General features: G+C 44.4%; 1 protein-coding gene across 2 annotated transcripts in view; it reads left to right on the top strand.

Moving 5' to 3' along the window:
- Positions 1-5,971, top strand: part of zgc:113516 (Ethanolamine kinase 1) — a 35,541-nt gene extending 29,570 nt beyond the window's left edge. The window contains 3 exon segments of one of the 2 annotated variants that reach the window (NM_001141805.1): positions 1,333-1,406; positions 5,243-5,302; positions 5,304-5,949. In NM_001141805.1, the coding sequence (NP_001135277.1) occupies positions 1,333-1,406; positions 5,243-5,302; positions 5,304-5,310 (141 nt within the window). In that variant the 3' untranslated portion in view covers positions 5,311-5,949. 2 annotated transcript variants of the gene reach the window in all.
- The last annotated feature ends 15,505 nt before the right edge of the window (positions 5,972-21,476 follow it).

The following is a 21,476-nucleotide window of genomic DNA, read 5'->3' as shown; positions in this document are numbered from 1 at the left end:
AAAGTATTTAACAGGACAGTACTCATCCCCTTTACTCAAAACTCAGTCACAGCAGCAGCCGGATAAGGGGAAAAATACTTTTTCAAAAGAAAATCAAAATAGATAGATATGGGAACAAATGTTTTCCCCAACAGCCATTAGGCTGTATAATAGATAGTCTGATGGTCCCTCGAGTATACAGCATATTGCACTTTCACTTTCAATGTGTAGCTATCGCTCTTTGAATGAATTCCATTGTGTCGTTTCTGTGTTTTCATGTTTTATGTACCGTCTTTTTAAGCACATGACCAAAGGAATTCCCCCCCGGTGGTATAATAAAGTTAATCTGAATCTTCTTTGTCCCCATCAGGGAACCCCTTCCCAGGTACCGAAAGACTGTGACTGGGATGACTCCTCTATTTCGTATTAGTAGCATGCTTCGTCTCTGGGCTTTTCTGAATAGCTCCCTGTCATTGGCCATCTCTGCTTAGAGTTAGGCCAATGGCATCTTAATGTTATTAATCACAGCAACAAAAAAAACTGCACTCAATCTCCATCTAGAACTGAGGAGAGACGTTACATATGAAAATGTGGCAGGAAAAAAATGAGAGGGGAAACCACATACTGCTCCAGTATTTCATTCCACCCTTTATTTGATTATCAAATAAAAATGTGATTATATCATTCGGCCACAGCACAGAGGTCTGCCTGGAACTCGTTAGGAAATGATTAGTGGTCCCACCATAGAGAATTACAATAAGGGGGATGACAACAGAAATGTATGGAAGCGTGGGAACCTATAGACTTTCCCCCATATTTTTCAGAAGCAAAACACAGGGAAAGCAAAACCACAATTCACATGTGGTTTATGGGTATACAAAAGCCTGTCATGAAAATGTTTCCTAAATGACATCCCAAAACAATACACCTCTTGCAAGTTAGAGTCCGGGCCTCTATTTCAGCTCTTGCCTCAAATTCCGTCCAGCCGCAGTGGGCAGTATTTTCTGTCGGCCGTTGCAGAATTTGTCGTCGACGTCTCATTGAAAACAATGGCATCTGTTTCTGTCTTGCCATCGTGATTCGCCCGGGACGCGGCATAAGAAAGCTCATTACATTTCTGTCCGGTGGGCACACAATCTTTCACCATAAGAGGTACATCCTCAAAGCCATGGACAAGACTCTGAAATCTATTCAATAGTAATAGAACATTTTTAGTTACAGGGTAAAGCATTCGATTTATACAGAAGATGAGGTCAAGTGCAACCCTGGCCTGAACAAGCAGGCAACCTGTGTCCTAACTTTTGCTTCTCTCGCTTTCTCCTTATCCCTCTGTTTTTCTCCATCTATTCGCAGGCCTCCAACTTTTTATGGGGTCTCTGGGCAATCCTGCAGGCCAGATATTCCTCCATTGATTTTGACTTTGAAAGGTGAGTGACCTGTATCTCTAGAGTCTTGAATGTGACCAATATTCCCATTGGGCAAAACTGGTTCATCAACATTGTTTCCACGTCATTTCAACCCCCCCAAAATGTATATGACGACATTGAATCAATGTGGAAAACTGATTGGATTTGTAAAAAGTCATCAGCATCAGGGCATTTTGTATTTTTTTCACTCAACTTTTTACCTAAATCCAACGGCATGGTGAATTGCTTTGTTGATTTCATGTTTCACATTATTTGACAACTCAACCAAAGGTAAATCAAAACTAGACGTTGAACTGATGTCTGTGCCCAGTGCGTTGCTTCTAAATGCTGATACAAAGTAAAACCTACAAGGGTTTACATAGCTTTACTATGAATAGCCGTTCCTCTCGTCAGATCCCTGCCGCCCAGCACTCACACAACCTTTATGAGAAATAAGAACAAGTATTGCACAATGCAGTAACTTTAATCGAATCACCTGGTAACACATTAGCCCCAGTAACAAATATTTGTATTTTCAGGGGGACCGAAATGTATTATAAACAGCATAGTCCTCTGAGCAGAAATTATTCCTCTCCTCCAATGCCCCATTGTACCCCACAGAAGCAGCAGTCACCACTGTGCTGACGTTAATCACTATTGACACATGGCACCCTCCCCTATGTGTGGCTTCGCTGTCCGCTCTGTGGATCAGTGACAGGGGCCCCACCACTTTATATCGGAACTTTGGAGGAAATGCGATCCAGCAGGAGCAGATGGAACAGAGCCAGTATTGTTCCAGTCTCATTGGTCCTCCCTGTCTGTCTCTCACCCCTGGTTCGGCCATATGTGGCTGTTAGCCTGTCTGGCCCCACTAAGCTCCAGGCACAAGTTGCCCCAATGTGCGTAGAAAGAGTCAGATTACATCCCTATATCCCAAATCTAAGGTTAACCATAACAAGGTGGAAAACAACAGTGAGTTTGCACCAGTCACTTAAGGGGTAATGTCCCCCTCTAGAGCCTCCAAAAGAGAGCCTATGTCCTAGACTTGGAGAAGGAGGGTCCTCACGATGGAGGTTTGTTGGGGTGTTTCTCTCTATGCCCATTTACTTGTTGCATTATCCCTTTGAGACGAGTCTCTGCTGACTACTCAACGAGTGACAGGCAACTGCTAGGCCTCACACTTAACCAAAGCCACATGTGCATGTGATATTGGGGAGCCGCAATGGGAATGCATGAACTCCACCCTCCCTGCCTCCCACCCTACCGTTGATATTGACTTTATTTATTTTTTGTTTCACTTGTATCTGCTAGGCAGCGGTTGAGTTTGTGGATGTATTGGCAAGGCAGCGGTTATTCCATGCTTCCAAAGCCAATTTGACGAAGACATTATTATGAGGAAATGAGTAAGAGGCCCACTGTTTGGAATGGTTTGAGTGAAGAAAATGGAGACATGCACAAAAGCACATTGTGGAATGGTTTACCTGCTTTTCAGTGTGTGGATTTGCCCCCCCCCCCCCCCCCCCCTTTTCTAAATAGTAAATAGGAAAATGTTTTTATTTTAGATTTTATTGTAAGATGATATGGTTTATTTTATTCTAATTTCATTTTCATTTAATACTGTTGGAGAAGTTAGATGTAGGTTTTCTTTAGTGCGCTTCATGTGGTCAATGAGGTCACGTGTCAAACGGTACGCCTACATCATATAACCATAGACGTATCTAATCTTTAAGCAAAAGGGAAAAAACTGCAAATTACAACAGATGGCTCAACGGAAAAAATATTTGTAATCATTCGTTCTCAACAATAACTGTTGAGAACCAAGTTACTATTAGAAGTCAGATGACGACTCTAAAACAAGTTCTACATTTTTCAGATAAATAACTTTTTCTCAAATTGAACAACGGAAACAATTGACCATCCTTTCCATCATGTCATTGCCAATTTCAGGCCCAAACGATCAAGTTTAACAGAGTGAAAGATTCATACAAACAAATACAACAAAACAAAATGCACACATTTTAGCAGACGCTCTTACCCAGAGCGACTTACAGTAGTGAATGCATACATTTCATACAATTTCATACTTTTCTTTCTGTGCTGGCCCGCCGTGGGAATCGAACCCACAACCCTGGCGTTGCAAACACCATGCTCTACCAACTGAGCTACAGGGAAGGCTAATGGGTAAGTCGAGGAACTGGAATAGAACTGGAATAGAGCTTTATGTAATACAACTCTTGTGTCTAAATGAGTCTTTTCATCACTGAGGTAAGGCGCTGTCCAGTAACGCTCACACTATATACTGAGCAGGCATTGAGGAGTTAACGATAAAGTCCTTTATGTCTCCATTTTCCGTTCTTTTGAAACTTCACTCTGTTTCAAAGACAAGCACAATAGCCAACGGCAAGAGCACACACAGACATTAGATGTGTTGAAGTGTTGAACAACATGGTTCAAACAAATACAAAACCACTTTACTCTTGGTAAACTTTTGAAATATGTCTAGGCTTTTAAAGAAACTGCACTTTGTTCAGATGTTGAAAGTCAAAACAAACTTAATGTTATGAAAGGCAAGTACACAAAGCAATGCCATTTTGGGACAACTTCTGTGAAGATACAACATGCTATTGTATTTATTATGGATCCCCATTAGCTACTGCCAAGGCAACAGCTACTCTTCCAGGGGTCCAACAAAATGAAGGCAGTTATACATTTTGAAAAACAATTTGTAAAACAGTTTGTCCAAAGTAAGAGGGAGAAATTGCCCGTGGAATAAAGAAAATGTGTAATATATTCCTAATCAGTATTGTTTGATTATTTGATTGTCAAGTGTCATCAGCTTATTTACAGGATATGAAATGTAGGATGACATTTGGTATAAATCCCAATCTTTGTAAACATGTTATTTTTATTTCATCATTGTCGTTTGTCAAAATCAAATAAGTGCTCTCTCATGCCCCCCCCCCCCCCCCCCCCCTCGAAAGGAAAGGCAGCGTAGAATGAGGAAGATTTAAAGTGCTTTCACTGAATTGCTTCCTTTCCATGACTGAAACAAGCTACTTTTTTAAATCTGGCGTCACTAAAAGAACTGTGATAACGGTTATCAAATGAATAATGTTTTTTCCTCCCCTGAAAGCAAGCATTATGGCAACACACCACATTGGTGTTGATGAATAAGTCTCTACGCTGGAGTCTGAAGCACAGTTCACGAGTGTAGAAAAGCGCTGAAAAGGCAATCCGGGCCAGCCAAACAAAACTGGGACTGATCCCGAATCATCTCCTATACAGTTCCAAATGCTTTAGACAGAATGGATATACGGTAGTTCGCAGAGCAATGCAACACTTAAAAAAAAATATATATATATTTATAATCTTTTTACTCATTAGCATGTAAATCCATGATTTAAATATTAATTAGCAGAGCAGGTGAAAACATTTTCTTTGAATAAACACCAGATGTTTCATTTCTTTGTGTTTTACGGCATATTCATGTTAGTGTGGATTATTTAACTGTACTTCACTATGTTAAACTGTTGACGGTAAACAAAGAAATGTGTTTTTCTGTCAATGTCTTTCCACCTGTGTTTATGCAGGTGTGTTCATGAGGGGAGTTAGATTTAAGCCAGGATTTAATCCAAGGTGCTTTATAAAGCAGAGCACTACAACATACGTTTTAAGGTCATTTACACATGAGCCGACATGCATTTACCGTGAATAAGATATCCGTGAAATGCCTTTAAACGGCGACTTGTCGGCTGTCTAGTGCGATGCGCCATAATGCACCTTGGATTGAATCCCAGCCTTATTATGGTACGCATGGAACACCTCAAGGTCTTTCATCTCTTATCCTCTATCTGCAGGTACGCCATAACCCGATTCCACTACTACTTTGAGAAGAAGGAAGAATACTTTGGATTGACTTAGTTAGAAAACTGAGCCCCAAGAAATGTAAACAGTTCCAGTCTGCTGCATCTTTATTTGAATTTAAGATAGTATTTTTATTGATACACAATGTTGAAATGTTGCAAAAGAATGCGGCAATATAACCATGTGTGTTTCCAGAAAATGTACACTTGATTGTTACAGTTACTAAAAAAGAATGGTGTAATTTCAACTGATTCTCCAAATATTTTGTTTTACCACAGTGAGGTTGGAGATAACCTCCTTTGGCAAATTGAGATGGCTTCCAGGCCAGAAATATGTTAATTTACATTTAGCCAAGTTACTCAAAGCAATAAGAACTAATACTAAAATCATGAGAGGGTTATTTCCAGGCTCATTCAACATTAAGCTCAGTTAAGATTTTTTTTAAATGTCCCCTGGCATGGATTTAGAGTGTTGTATTATTTCAAGATGGTATTACCATCATGCTCTGTTTCAATTGTTTTGTTATAAGACTGCTTTCTTTTGTTGCCCAAAAGATTAAGATTAGATAAATAAATTGTTCATACAATGTACATCGAACAGTATATTGTACAGTATATACTGCAGCATGCATAGGCAAGTGTTTTTGCTGAACTTCACTTCAGTACAAATCATTACAATTGCATAAAAAGCATTTTAGAAATAAAGTGTTGCCTATCCATTTATCTATCCCTCTTGATAGCTGGAGGGAGTGTCATCTATGGATTCATCTCTGTTAAATATCTACTATGGACATCTAGCTAACGGTGTACATCCGATTTTGGCTACCATGGTTGCGTTCATACAGGCAGCCCAATTCTGACCTTTTTTATCTCACTAATTGACCAGCCAGATCAGCTCTGAAAAAAATCTGATGTGATTTGTCAAAAGACCAATGAGTGAAAAAATATCTGAATTCGGCTGCCTGTGTAAACACAGCTGTATATGTGTTTATTATGCAATATGGGCAAAAACATTCATGCTTTTGCTCATGGGTGTGGAGAGGTAATTTCTGGGCAATATCTCTGTCCATTTGGAGGACCCCTTTTGCCTCGAGAGCACCTCCAGAGGCAAAAGTTCATTTTTTAAAACTTTTTTTAAAGAGTAGTGTGACAGAGAAGTGAATTTCTTCTCTGTTGCTGTAAATGAGAAAGTGCCTTAATCAGCTTAAAATAACAATATCAAATGAAACACACAAATTTACTAACTGTATTCAGCAATGTGCTACTACAGTACATCCTACCCCCAGAGCCCTAAACTTAAACATCAGATTGAAGCCAAGAGATCCCAAAGATCCCAAAAAGAAGTGGGATGTCTTACAAAAACAAAAGGGCCACTGGGCCAACTCGTTTTGGATCCAGAAAGGCCTCATGATCCCATTCTCCAAGTCGGACAATGCTAATGTGAGACGTGCTGAGGGCTGGTTAACGAAATCAAGAGGCGACCGCAGCGCTGACGGTCACCTTAACAGAACAGTTGTCTAATTCAAACCAGGCCATCTCATCCCCTTCAAGACATGGTAGGACCATGCGCTCATACTGGAAAATGTAATGTAAATGTGAGGCCTCGGAAAAAACACATGACTGTTTAGTGCTGTGCAGTGGAGGCTCCTCAGAGGAGGAAGGGGAGTACCATCCTCTTCAGTGAATTTCATAAAAATAAAAAGTGAAACATCTATGTTTTTTAGATAAAACTATTCTAAATATATTCACGTCACCAAATAATTGATTAAAACATTGTTTTGCAATGAAGGAATACAATAGCCTCAAGAGCACTCTGTAGGGTACCTCCATGGTGTGGCTGGAGGACAGCTAGGTTCCGTCCTCCTCTGGGTACATTGACTTCAATTCTAAACCTAGGAGGCTCATGGTTCTTACCCCCTTCCATTGACTTACACAGTAATTATGACAACTTCCGGAGGATGTCCTCCAACCTATCAGAGCTCTTGCAGCATGAACTGACATGTTGTCCACCAAATCAAAGGATAAGAGATTGAATCTGGTACTGAAAGCATAAGCTACATTTAGCTAGCACTGCAGTGCATAACATGTGGTTAGTAGTTGACTCAAAGAGAGAGAAAGGCAATACTTCAACAGTTTCGAACAAATTCATTTCTGCCAAAATTAAGGAGAAGCGAGAGAGAGAGCTAGCTATATTTTTTACTTTCACTTACTTAGCTAGCGTCGAATGCAGTTAGCTAGGTTAGCCTACTCAAACACCCAGCTCAAATAGAGGGATGTTATGTTAGCTAGCTGACTATGGCTATCCAACACTGGAACTCTTCCAAGTCAAGGTAAGCCTTTGGTTTAACTGCTTGCTGCTGACTGTACACTGTACTGCATGATTGTAGCAGGTTTACTAACATGTTAGTTCTAGTAGCTATGTTGACTATGACGTGACATCGATGTAGGCTGTGTTTAGCGGTTAGTGGTCATGATATGAAGGTTTGGTTTGGAAAGTTTTTTTTGCCTGGTCATAGATAGCTGATGTGTCATGCACTGAAGTCCACAAGCGAAGGGAAAAGGTGAGAGGAGGAGAGCGTGTAGATAGATCCGAGAAGGAGTGATATATACAATGAGCTGTTTGTATGTGGCTGCTATGAAAGTGAACTGTGTTTGCGTGTGCTCATGGGTGTATTCATTACGCCGATTCTGTTGAAAAACCTTTATTTAAACGGAAGGAAAAGGAACGAAACGGGGATAAACACACTTGAATTTATCCAATAGAAACTCTCGTTTGCAACTGTTGGACTAATGATTACAACCTAGATCAACTAGATGCAGGCAGGAGTGTGTAAGGCGGTAGAGAATGCGTTGATCAGTTGATTACTCAGAATTCTACCAACACCACGGACATCCGGTAGAGTAAGTTCAAATGTATGTGTGTGTGTGTGTGTGGGGGGGGGGGGGGGTTCTACTAAGCTAACATATGGAATTGTTTTCAGATGGTCATACAATGGATAATTTTTCTATTTGATTTTGAAATTTAGGACCCCTGTAGAAATAAAAAAAAATATATTGGATTATACATTGAATTTGGCCTGACTGCTATTAGCCCATAGAAACACACATAAGCTGGTTGAGAGAATGACAAGCGTGTGCAAAGCTGTCATCAAGGCAAAGGGAGGCTATTTGAATAATATAAAATATAAAATTTATTTAGATTTGTTTAACACTTTTTTGGTTACTTCATGATTAAAAATGTGTTATTTCATAGTTGTGATGTCTTCACTATTATTATACAATGTAGAAAATAAGTAAAAAATAAAGAAAAACCCTTGAATGAGTAGGAGTTCTAAAACTTTTGACCGGTAGTATATGTCAATTGTAAAGTCTTTTGTCTGTAATGTCTTTTTTGTTATGTGTCAGACCCCAGTAAGACTAGCTGTCACCATTGGCCTCAGCTAATGGGGATCCTAATAAATCAAAATGTCTCAAGGCTTAAAATGTCTTCTTTAAGCTGTCTCCCCCCTTCATCCGATTGAAGTGGATTTGACAAGTAACATCAATAACGGATCATAGCTTTCAACTGGTCAGTCTGTCATGGAAAGAGCAGGTGTTTTTAATATTTTGTAAACTCAGTATGTACTTCCATTCATTCAAAAAAATATATTTTACACCCTTTTTCAATCTTGTTTCATCGCTGCAACTCCCCAACAGGCTCAGGAGAGGCTAAGGTCGAGTCATGTGTCTTCTGAAACATGACCCGGCAAGCTGCGCTTCTTAACACCTGCCCGCTTAACCCGGAAGCCAGCTGCACCAATGTGTCAGAGGAAACACCGTTCAAATTATGACTGAAGACAGCCAGCAGGCGCCTGGCCCGGTACAAGGAGTCGCTAGTGCGCGATGAGCCAAGTAAAATCCCCTTGGCCAAACCCTCCCCTAACCCAGATGACGCTGGGCCAATTGTGTGCCACCCTAAGGGACCCCCGGTCACAACCGGTTGTGACACAGCCTTGGATCAAACCTGGGTCTGTAGTGACGCCTTAAGCACTGTGATGCAGTGCCTTAGACCGCTGCGTCACTCGGGAGGCCCTCCATTCATTTTTTAAAATGGTACCAGGCTACCTTCAGACGAGAATTGTGGGGTCATATTAGGGGGCCATATTCGTGTGTAGCCCAAACTGTTCAGATGCTACAGACAAAATTGGCAGATTGGCTGTACCGACTTTAGATGAGTACCGTAACGCTTGTGTGGGTCAAAACGGAGTATCTCGCATTCGTGAGTATCTCATCTTTCCATAGAAGGGTCATAGTAGCACAAATTGTTCGGACGCTACAGACGTTTTTGTGAGAAGACCGATTTTCATGATGTCTCCTGGTTTGACAAACACCGCTGTAGCTCTGACACCTTCCACCGCAGATGTGGGAAGGCTGACATCAACAGATATGCTCGATTGAGATACAGCCCTTGCAAAAAACATATATTTTGCTTTAAACAGAAGGATTTTGAAGGGGACTTTTTTATTATGATAATAATAAAAGTTCTGTGCAGACTCAGGATAACTGAGTCCATAATTTGCTTTCTAATAATCATTACCTTTTCAGCATAGAAGTTAATGAATTCATCGTTGCTGAAGTGAAGGCCATCCTCACTTGGGCAATGCTACTTTTTAGTTAGCTTTGCGACAGTATCAAAAATACATTTGGGATTGTTTTTATTCTCCTCAATCAGGTAGTGCCGGAATACATGGGTGAACAGGGTCTCCGCAGTTTGTAGAGGCGTAGGGAGACCGGGCAAAGGAAGGAGACGGCAGGACTTAGAAAACTGATCCACAACGACCAGGATCGTGGTGTTTCCCCGTGACTGGGGAAGATCCGTCACGAAATCCACCGATAGGTGTGACCACGGTCGTTGCGGAACGGGAAGGGGTTGTAATTTCCCTCTGGGCAGATGTCTAGGTGCCTTGCACTGTGCGCATACCGAACAGGAGGAGACATAAACCCTCACGTCCTTAGCTAACGTGGGCCACCAGTACTTCCCCGCAAGGCAGCGCACCGTCCGACCGACACCAGGATGACCAGAGGAGGGTGATGTGTGGGCCCAACAGATCAAACGATCGCGGACATCAAACGGAACGTACACGCGCCCAATGGGACACTGGGGGGGAGTGAGTTCTGCACGTGACACCCGTTCGATGTCCGCGTCCACCTCCCATACCACCGGTGCCACCAGGCAAGAAGCTGGAATTATGGGAGTGGGCTCCGTGCACCGCTCCTCTGTATCATACAGCCGGGACAGTGCGTCTGCCTTCACGTTCTGGGAACCTGGTTTGTAGGAGAGGGTGAAAACAAAGCATGTGAAAAACATGGCCCACCTTGCCTGGCGAGGGTTCAGTCTCCTCGCTGCCCGAATGTACTCCAGATTTCGGTGGTCAGTCCAAATGAGGAAAGGGTGTCTAGCCCCCTCAAGCCAATGTCTCCACGCCTTCAGAGCCCCGACAACAGCCAACAACTCCCTATCCCCCACATCATAGTTTCGCTCCGCCGGACTGAGCTTCTTCGAAAAGAAAGCTCAGGGGCGGAGTTTTGGTGGCTTACCCGAGCGCTGAGATAGCACAGCCCCTATTCCAGCCTCGGACGCATCCACCTCAACTATGAACGCTAAGGAGGGATCAGGATGCGCTAGCACTGGAGCCGTGGTAAACAGAGCCTTCAGGTGACCAAAAGCCCTGTCCGCCTCAGCCGACCACTGCAGTCGCACCGGTCCCCCCTTCAGCAAGGAGGTAATGGAAGCCGCCACCTGCCCAAAACCCCGGATAAACCTCCGGTAGTAGTTGGCAAACCCTAAAAACCGCTGCACCTCCTTTACCGTGGTTGGAGTCGGCCAATTACGCACGGCTGAAATGCGGTGATTCTCCATCTCCACCCCTGACGCGGAAAAACGGTACCCTAGGAAGGAGACGGACTGTTGAAAGAACAGACATTTCTCCGCCTTGACGTAAAGGTCATGCTCCAACAGTCGACCAAGCACCATGCGTACAAGGGACACATGCTCAGCGAGGGTAGTGGAGTATATTAGAATGTCATCTATATACACCACTACACCTCGTCTGTGCAGGTCCCTGAAGATCTCATCCACAAAGTATTGGAAGACGGATGGAGCATTCATTAACCCATACGGCATGACGAGGTACTCATAGTGCCCAGAAGTGGTGCTAAATGCCGTCTTCCACTCATCCCCTCCCCGGATACACACCAGGTTGTACGCGCTCCTGAGGTCCACTTTTGTGAAGAAGCGCGCCCCGTGCAATGACTCTGTCATACTAGCAATGAGAGGCAGCGGGTAACTGTATTTTACCGTAATCTGGTTCAAACCTCGATAGTCAATGCACGGGCGTAAACCTCCATCCTTCTTCTTCACAAAAAATAAACTCGAGGAGACAGGTGAAGTGGAGGGCCGAATGTATCCTTGTCCCAGAGATTCGGCAACATATGTCTCCATAGCCGCTGTCTCCTCCTGTGACAGAGGATACACGTGACTCCTAGGAAGTGCAGCGCCCACCCGGAGATTTATCGCACAATCCCCCGGTCGATAGGGTGGTAATTGAGTCGCCTTCTTTTTACAGAAGGCGATTGCCAAATCGGCATATTCGGGGGGAATGTGCATGGTGGAAACCTGGTTTGGATTTTCCACCGTAGTGGCACCTAAGGAAACACCTACACACCTCCCTGAACACTGACAGGACCATTCCTTGAGAGCCCTCTGTTGCCACGAAATAGTAGGATCATGAGAAGCCAACCAGGGAAGACCCAACACAACGGGAAATGCAGGAGAGTTGATCAGAAAGAGACTACTTCTCTCCTCATGACTCACCTGCATTACCATAGCAATGGGAGCTGTGACCTCCCTAATTAGCCCCGACCCCAAAGGACGACTATCTAGGGCATGTACAGGGAAGGGAACATCAACGGGAACAACAGGAATCCCTAATCTATGGGCCAAGGAACGATCAATAAAGTTCCCAGCTGCGCCTGAATCTACTAGTGCCTTATGCTGGGAATGCGGGGAAAACCCCGGAAATCCTATAGATAACCACATGTGAGCAACAGGGGGGTCTGGGTGAGTCGTGTGCCTACTCTACTGAGATGAACCACCAGTGTTTCGCCTGCCACCTCGACTTCCTGGAGAACCTCCCCAGCACCGACCAGCAGTGTGCCCTCTGCGGCCACAGCTAGTGCAGGGAATGGTCCCCCGTCCGGTCCCCCTCATCGCAGCCCCTCCCAACTCCATAGGTGTTGGGTCTAAGGGACTGGGGGATGGAACTAACGGACTCCGATCCGGACATCCGCGGGAGGTCAACAGGTTATCCAGCCGGATAGATAAGTCCACCAGCTGGTCCAGGTTGAGGGTGGTGTCCCTGCAGGCTAGCTCCCTACGAACGTCCTCTCGCAAACTACACCTGTAGTGGTCGATCAGGGCCCGCTCATTCCATCCCGCGCCCGCCGCCAGAGTTCTAAAGTCCAGCGCAAACTCCTGAGCGCTCCTCATCCCCTGTCTTAAATAGAACAAGCGCTTCCCCGCCGCTCTCCCTTCACGTGGATGATCAAATACTGCCCGAAACCGGCGGGAGAAGTCCTCGTAGTCATCCAGAGTCGGGCCTTCCCTTCCCCAGATGGCGTTGGCCCACTCCAGGACTTTACCAGTCAGACAGGAGATGAGGGCGCTCACTCTCTCGCGTCCCGAAGGGGCCGGCTGGACAGCTGCCAGGTAGAGCTCCAGCTGGAGTAGGAACCCCTGGCACCCGGCAGCTGTTCCGTCATACGCTCCTGGGAGCGAGAGCCGAATCCCACTGGATCCTGATGACGGATGGGTGGGCATGGGTGTAGGTAGAGGTGCGGGTGGCGGTGGTGTGGCTGGGTCGAAGGGAAATCCTCTTCTCTCCCATCTCTCCATGGTCTGCAGCACGCGATCCATGGCTGTCCCGAAACTCTGTAACATGTTTGCGTGCTGCTGGAGGCGCTCTTCTACTGGGATAGGAGGGCTGGCTGCTCCTGGTGACTCCATTAAAATGGTCCGTGATTCTGTAACGCTTTCGTTAGTAGAAGTAGCAGAGTCAGGCGCAGGACACAGGGATAAGTGCAAACAAACGTGTTTACTCAAAAAAACACAATCAAAATTCTCCCACAGTAAAATAACAGGGTTGGGAGAAACACCTCCAACAACCACTAAACATGAACAATCACAGACAAGACAGAAAGGGAAGCCAGAGGGTTAAATAAGGAACATAATCAGGGAATTGAAAACAGGTGTGTATAATTAAGACAAAACAAAACGAACAGGGAAACATAGATCGGTGGTGACCAGTAAGCCGGTGACGTCGACCGCCGAACGCCGCCCGAACAAGGAGAGGGGCCTACCTCGCGGGAAGTCGTGACAAACTGCTGGTTTCAAGGAGGGACATTAATCCGGACGCTTATAAGAAATCCTGCTATGCCCTCAAATGAATCATCAAACAGGCAAAGTGTCAATACTGGACTAAGATTGAATCATACTACACCGGCTCTGACGCTCGTCGGATGTGGCAGGGCTTGCAAACTATTATGGATTACAAAGGTAAACACAGCCGCGAGCTGCCCAGTGATGCGAGCCTACCAGACGAGCTAAATGCCTTTTATGCTCGCTTTGAGGCAAGCAACACTGAAGCATGCATGATACCACTAGCTGTTCCAGACAACTGTGTGATCACGCTCTCCATAGCCGATATGAGTTAGACCTTTAAACAGGTCAACATTCATAAGGCCGCGGGGCCAGACAGATTACCAAGACCTGTACTCAGAGCATGCACGGAACAACTGGCAAGTGTCTTCACTGACATTTTCAACCTCTCCCTGACCGAGGCTGTAATACCTACGTTTCAAGTAAGCCACCATAGTTCCTGTGCCCAAGAGCACCAAGGTAACCTGCTTAAATGACTACCACCCCATAGCACTCACGTCTGTAGCCACCTGGAAGAAACAAACACCTATGTGAGAATGCTGTTCATTGACTACAGCTCAGCGTTCAATACTATAGTGCCCCCAAAGCTCATCACTAAGCTAAAGACCCTGGGACTGAACACCTCCCTCTGCAACTGGATCCTGGATTTCATGACGGGCCGCCCCCAGGTGGTAAGGGTAAGCAACAACACATCTGCCACGCTGATCCTCAACATGGGGCCCCCTCAGGGGTTTATGCTTATTCCCCTTCTGTACTCCCTGTTCACCCACGACTGTGTGGCCAAGCACGACTTTAACACCATCATTAAGTTTTCCGACGACACAACGGTGGTAGGCATGATCACCAACAATGATGAGACCAGGCAGTGTGGTGCCAGTACAACAACCTCTCCCTTAATGTGAGCAACACAAAGGAGCTGATTGTGGAGTCGAGAAATAGGATGCCTGAGCATGCCCCCATTCACATCGACGGGGCTGTAGTGGAGCGGGTCGAGAGCTTCAAATTCCTTGGTGTCTACATCACCAACAAACTATCATGGTCCAAACACACCAAGACAGTCGTGAAAATAGGGCATGACAATGCCTATTCCCCCTCAGAAGACTGAAACGATTTGGCATTGGTTACCAGATCCTCAAAAAGTTATACAGCTGCACCATCGAGAGCATCCTGACTGGTTGCATCACCACCTGGTATGGCGACTGCTCGGCATCTGACCATAAGGCACTACAGAGGCTAGTGCGTACGGCCCAGTATATCACTGGGGCCAAGCGTCCTGCCATCAAAAACCTCTATACCAGGCGGTGTCAGAGGAAGGCCCTAAAAATTGTAAAAGACTCCAGCCACTCAAGTCAAAGACTGTTCTCTCTGTTACTGCATGGCAAGTGGTACCGGAGTGGCGAGTCTAGGTCCAAGAGCCTCTTTAACAGCTTCTACCCCAAGCCATAAGACTGCTGAACAATTAATCAAATGGCCAACCAGACAATTTGCATTGACCCACTTTTTTTACGCTGCTGCTACTCACTGTTTATTACCTCAATTAGCTCAACTAACCTGTATCCCCGCACATTGACTCAGCGTGGTACCGGTACCCCCTGTGCATAGTTCCTTTACTAAATCTTTTTTGAACTATTATTTTTCTTAAAACTGCATTGTTGGTTAAGGGCTTGTAAGTAAGCATTTCATAGTAAGGCCTACACCTGTTGTATTCGGCGCATGTGATTAATACAATTTGTTGGTACCGACGTGGATAACAATATCCCTATACCATCTACACTCGCAAATTTTAGCCTCAGCCGGCACCGTCTTCAGATTAGCCTTTTAAGTCGGTAGCCCTGCCCCCTGGTAACCAATGTATGATCGCTGGATGATTGTTTTTATGTCTTAATATTGCGAGTAATGGAGTCACCAATGACTAGGCTATTTCAATTTGTCAGAGCTAATGGTGGGAGGCTTCGGCGACTCAGACCACGTAACGGGTGGAGGAAAGACTTAGGAAGGCTTGGGCTCTGACTCCGACTTCTTGCTTAGTGGGGAAAAACATTTGAAAATGTATATCGGCTAAATGAGCAACACCGCTTGAGCATTCCTCGCAGCCATCATTGTCCGGCTGCAGGGACAGCGATTAATACTACTGGAAGTGAAATAAACGCACACATGTTTAGGCGAGGTGCTGGCTAGCGGAGTAGAACACTTGAACAAGAAAAGGAGAGCTGTACCCTCTAGGAGCTCAAATGCAATAATTTTATAACCGTTTCGACAGCCAAGTTGTCTTCATCAGGGTATAATAACAAACACTGCGGGTCACTAGTTTATATAGTTTGAAAGGACACACACAGGTGTCTGTAATCATGGCTGGCTGTGGCTTGATATCATTGGTTGATTAAGAGATATATAAATAGAACATATAAAAAGCATGAATGGATAACATAATATCATAGATCCAATTTGGCTACATACAGTGCATTCGGGGAAGTATCAAACCCCTTCACTTTTTCCACATTTTGTTACATTACAGCCTTATTCTAAAATGGATTCAATAAATTTTTCCTCATCAATCCACACACAATACCCCATAATGACAAAACGAAAACAGTTTATAGACATTTTTGCAAATGTATTAAAAATAAAAAACTGAAATACCTTATTTATATAAGTATTCAGACCCTTTGCTCTGAGACTCAAAATTAAGCTCAGGTGCATCCTGTTTCCATTCATCATTCTTGAGATGTTTCTACAACTTCATTGGAGTCCACCTGTGGTAAATTCAATTGATTGGACATGATTTAGAAAGGCACACAAGTTGACAGTACATGTCAGAGCAAAAACCAAGCCATGAGGTCAAAGGAATTGTCCGTAGAGCGCCGAGACAGGATTGTGAAGAAGAACAGATCTGGGGAAGGATACCAACATTTTTGGGCAGTATTGAAGGTCCCCAAGAACACAGTGTTCTCTATTCATTCTTAAATGCAAGAAGTTTGGAACCACCAAGACTCTTCCTAGAGCTGGCCGCCTGGCCAAACTGACCAATCGGTCACTCTGACAGAGCTCTAGAGTTCCTCTGTGGAGATGGGAGAATCTTCCAGAAGGTCAACCATCTCTGCAGCACTCCACCAATCAGGACTTTGTGGTAGAGTGGCCAGACAGAAGCCACTCCTCAGTGAAAGGCACATGACAGCCTGCTTGGAGTTTGCCAAAAGGCACGTAAAGGACTCTCAGACCATGAGAAACAAGATTCTCTGGTCTGATGAAACCAAGATTGAACTGTTTGGCCTGACTGCCAAGCGTCACATCTGGAGGAAACCAGGCACCACTCATCACCTGGCCCATACCATCCATACGGTGAAGCATGGTGGTGGCAGCATCATGTTGTGGGGATGTTTTTCAGCGGCAGGGACTGGGAGACTAGTCAGGCTCAAGGGAAAGATGAACGGAGCAAAGTACCGAGAAATCCTTGATTAAAACCTGCTCCAGGGCACTCAGGACTTCAGACTGGGTCGAAGGTTTACTTTCCAACAAGACAACTACCCTAAGCACACAGCCAAGACAATGCAGGAGTGGCTTTGGGACAAGTCTCTGAATGTCCTCGAGTGGCCCAACCAGAGCCCAGACTTGAACCCAATCAAACATCTCTGGAGAGACCTGAAAATAGCTGTGCAGCGATGCTCCCCATCCAACCTGACAGAGCTTGAGAGGATCTGCAGAGAAGAATGGGGGAAACTCTCCAAATACAGGTATGCCAAGCTTGTAGCATCATACCCAAGAATACTCAAGGTTGTATTCGCTGCCAAGGGTGCTTCAACAAAGTACTGAGTAAAGGCTCTGAATACTTTTTTATTTGTTATACATTTACAAAAATGTCTAAAAACCTGTTTTTGCTTTAACATTATGGGGTATTGTGTGTAGATTGATGAGGAGGAAATAAAAAAAAGATATTTTAGAATAAGGCTGTAATGTAACGAATGTACTGTCAGCCTACAGACATTATTTACAATGGATAGCAAAAACACAATAATCACAAGAATGGCCTCAGATCAAACTCGACGTTTAGACCGAAGGGAGCAAGGGTCATTAAATGAAAGATCCAGGCGGACTCTCGTTTAGACCGACGGGAGCAAGGATCTTTCATTTAAAGACCCTTTCTCCCTTCAGTCTCAATGTAGAGTTTGATCTGAAGCCATGCTTGTGATTATAGTGTTTTTGCTATTCATTGTAAATAATGTCTGTAGGCCTTATGTTATCGATTCATGCTTTTTTATGTTATATTTATATCTCTAAATCAACCAATGAAATCAAGCTACAGCCGGCCATGATTAAAGACACCTGTGTGTGTCCTTTCAAACTATACTGAACAAAAATACAAATGCAACATGTAAAGTGTTGGTCCCATGTTTTATGAACTGAAATAAAAGATCTGTGAAATGTTCCATACGCACAAAAGGCTTATTTCTCTCAAATTTTGTGCACATATTTGTTTACATCCCTGTTAGTGAACATTTCTCCTTTGCCAAGATAATCCATCCACCTGACAGGTGTGGCATATCAAGAAGATGATTAAACAGCATAATCATTACACAGGTGCACCTTGTGCTGGGGACAATAAAAGACACTCTAAAATGTGCAGTGTTGTCAGACAACATTATTCCACGGATGTCTCATGTCTCAAAGGATTGTGCAATTGTCATGCTGACTGCAGGAATGTCCACCAGAGCTGTTGCCAAATAAATGAATGTTAATTTCTATACCATAGCCATCTCCAACATCGTTTTATAGAATTTGGCAGTATGTCCAACCAGCCTCACAACTGCAGACCACGTGTAACCACGCCAGCCCAGGACCTCCACATCTGACTTCTTCACCTGTGGGATTGTCTGAGACCAGCCACCCAGACAGCTGATGAAACAGAGGAGTATTTCTGTCTGTAATAAAGCCCTTTTGTGGGGAAAAATTCATTCTGATTGGCTGGACCCCAGTGGGTGGGCCTGGCTCCCCAATGGGTGGGCCTATCCCATGGCCCACCCATGGCGGCGCCCCTGCTCAGTCATTCGAAATCCATAGATTAGGGCCTAATGAACTGATTTCAGTTGACTGATTTCCTTATATGACCTGTTACTCAGTAAAATCGTTGAAATTGTTGTTCTTAAAAATGGTTTGTTCTTCTACCCTGATGAAGACAGCTTGGCTGTCGAACCATTGGTTCTAAAATGATTGCATGTGAGCTAGAGTGTGCGGCTCTCCATTTTCTTTTTCAAGGATGAACTCTACTACCTGTATTTACGCGTGGCACAGGCACTGTTTCATCCTTCCCTTCACTTAAATTGCCCTTGCCTAACGATTGTGTCTGAAGCCGGGCTTGCAACTTCGGCTATACTCACCTTAAGGTGATAGTTCTCCTGTATATTATGAGTACAGCGACTGCAATGAAAAGGCATAAAGTTATAGTGCTTTGCTTTTTTCGGTTGGAGGAGGTCCTTCAAATCCATGTCCAGATAAGCGGAAGTGTGACGGAACGTAACAGCCTTAAATAGCCGCCTGTCATTTTTAATAGCCGGGCGTCAGCACACATTTCAGCAAATAAACGCCTCTCTCAAATAAACGCCGGGTGTAATTTCATTGTTTACGAGGTTACCACGGACACATCTTTGGTATTCCCACGGTCATGTGCAATAAAAGTATTACTATTTGTTATTGCGTCGTCGTTGGTAGCCAGGGCGACACCAGAAAGAAAACACGACATCAAATTCAAGCTAGCAGTGAACAAATTCAGAGAGCAGAATTTGGTCGAGGCAACAGCCAGGTATTTTGGATCCAAACGAGTGAGAGAACGGCGAAGTCAAAAAGTCGAACTTCGACGTTTGTCTTTTTTAAATGTATTTTTATTTCACCTTTCTTGAGGTGGATCAGAAGAGGGCGAGACTGCAAGGTGGAGGGAGGAGAAAGGGAAGTTGAATGCACGCACTGGAACATACACAAAACACAAAACAACATCAAGATACTGAAAACAATTACTGAAAACATGTTCTATTTCGGCATCTTTACAGGTCGACTCAAGGGCTTAATGGGCAGGTTTGGCTTTGACCTTATCAAGCTGAAGACAATACACTCATTTATTACTGACTGCACCACAAACATCTTTCCAGGGTGTTGATGCATCCTCCTCCCAATCCAGTTCCACCTCAAACAGCACAAGAAAGAGGATTTCGACACCCATCATCTCAGATTGCTCTGAAATCGTTTCTGTAATTTGTAACAGATACAATTAGCATTCCCGAAACATTATTTGATCTCTGAGAAATTAAGGTAATTGATCTCACCCAAATGGGCTATTTTAATTTATAGGATTCAGATAATATTCAATACATTTTGTACCTAACATCTAATTTGGACCAAACTTCTTCCTACCAATGACTAAGACTTGAGCACCCCCCCACAACCATGCCAATTCCACCCCAGTCAATCAATCACACTTATTTATGAAGCCCTTTTTACATCAGCAGATTAGCCAAAAACCCAAAACAGAAAGCACTGCAGATGTAGAAGCACAGTGGCTAGGGAAAACTCCCTAGAAAAGTCAGGAACCTAGGATATAATCCCACCCACTTTGCCAAAGCACAGTCCCAACACCACTACAGGGAAATCAACAGACCACCAACTTACTACCCTGAGACAAGGCTGAGTATAGCCCACGAAGATCTCCTCCATCGCACAAGCCCGAGGGGGAGCAAAACCGGACAGGAAGATCAAGTTAGTGGCTCAACCCACTCAAGTCGACCATAGCGGGAAAAACCCTGGCACGACGTGACGCATCCCTCCTAGGGACGGCATGTAAGAGTATTAGTAAGCCCCCGTAATCGGGCTCCGAGTGGTGCAGTGGTCTAAGGCACTGCATCTCAGTGCAAGAGGTGTCACTACAGTCCCTGGTTCGATTCCAGGCGGTATCACATCAGGCCGTGATTGGGAGTCCCATAGGGGAGCACACAATTGGCCCAGGGTCGTACGGGTTTGGCCGCGGTAGACCGTCATTGTAAATAAGAATTTGTTCTTCACTGACTTGCCTAGTTAAATAATGGTAAAAAAAAGAATAGGTCAGAGGCAGAGAATCCCAGTGAAGAGAGGGGAGCCGGCCAGGCAGAGACAGAAAGGGCGGTTCATCACTCCAGTGCCTTGCCGGTCACCTTCACACCCCTGGGCCAGACTACACTCAATCGTAGGACCTACTGAAGAGATGAGTCTTCAGTAAAGACAAAGGTTGAGACTGAGTCTGCGCCTCTCACATGGACAATTGGCCCAGGGTCAAGACCATTCCATAAAAATTGGGCTCAATAGAAGAAAGGCATAACTCCAGCTACTTAGAAATTCTCGGGACAATAAGGAGCCCTGCGTCTTAGTGTACTTGTAGGTATCGTGTAGTGTACTTGCAGGACCAAATCGGAGAGGTAGAAGCAAGTCCATGTAATGCTTTGTAGGTTAGCAGTAAAACCTTGAAATTAGACCTAGCCTTAACAGGAAGCTAGTTAAGGGTAGCCAGTAGAGAGGCTAGCACTGGAGTAATATGATCACATTTTTGGGTTCTAGTCAAAATTCTAGCAACCGTATTTAGCACTGACTGAAGTTTATTTAGTGCTTTATCCGGGTAGCCGGAGAATAGAGCATTGCAATAGTCTAATCTAGAAGTGACAAAAGCATTGAAGTTTCTGTTTTTTGCAATGTTAAGAAGATGGATAAAAGCTGCCCTTGAAATAGTCTTGATATGTT

Source organism: Salmo salar, chromosome 10, assembly GCF_965601325.2.
Source record: "Salmo salar chromosome 10, fSalSal1, whole genome shotgun sequence".
Lineage (NCBI taxonomy): Eukaryota > Metazoa > Chordata > Actinopteri > Salmoniformes > Salmonidae > Salmo > Salmo salar.
Note: the sequence above shows the minus strand (reverse complement) of the source record. Positions and strands in the feature narration are given on the sequence as shown.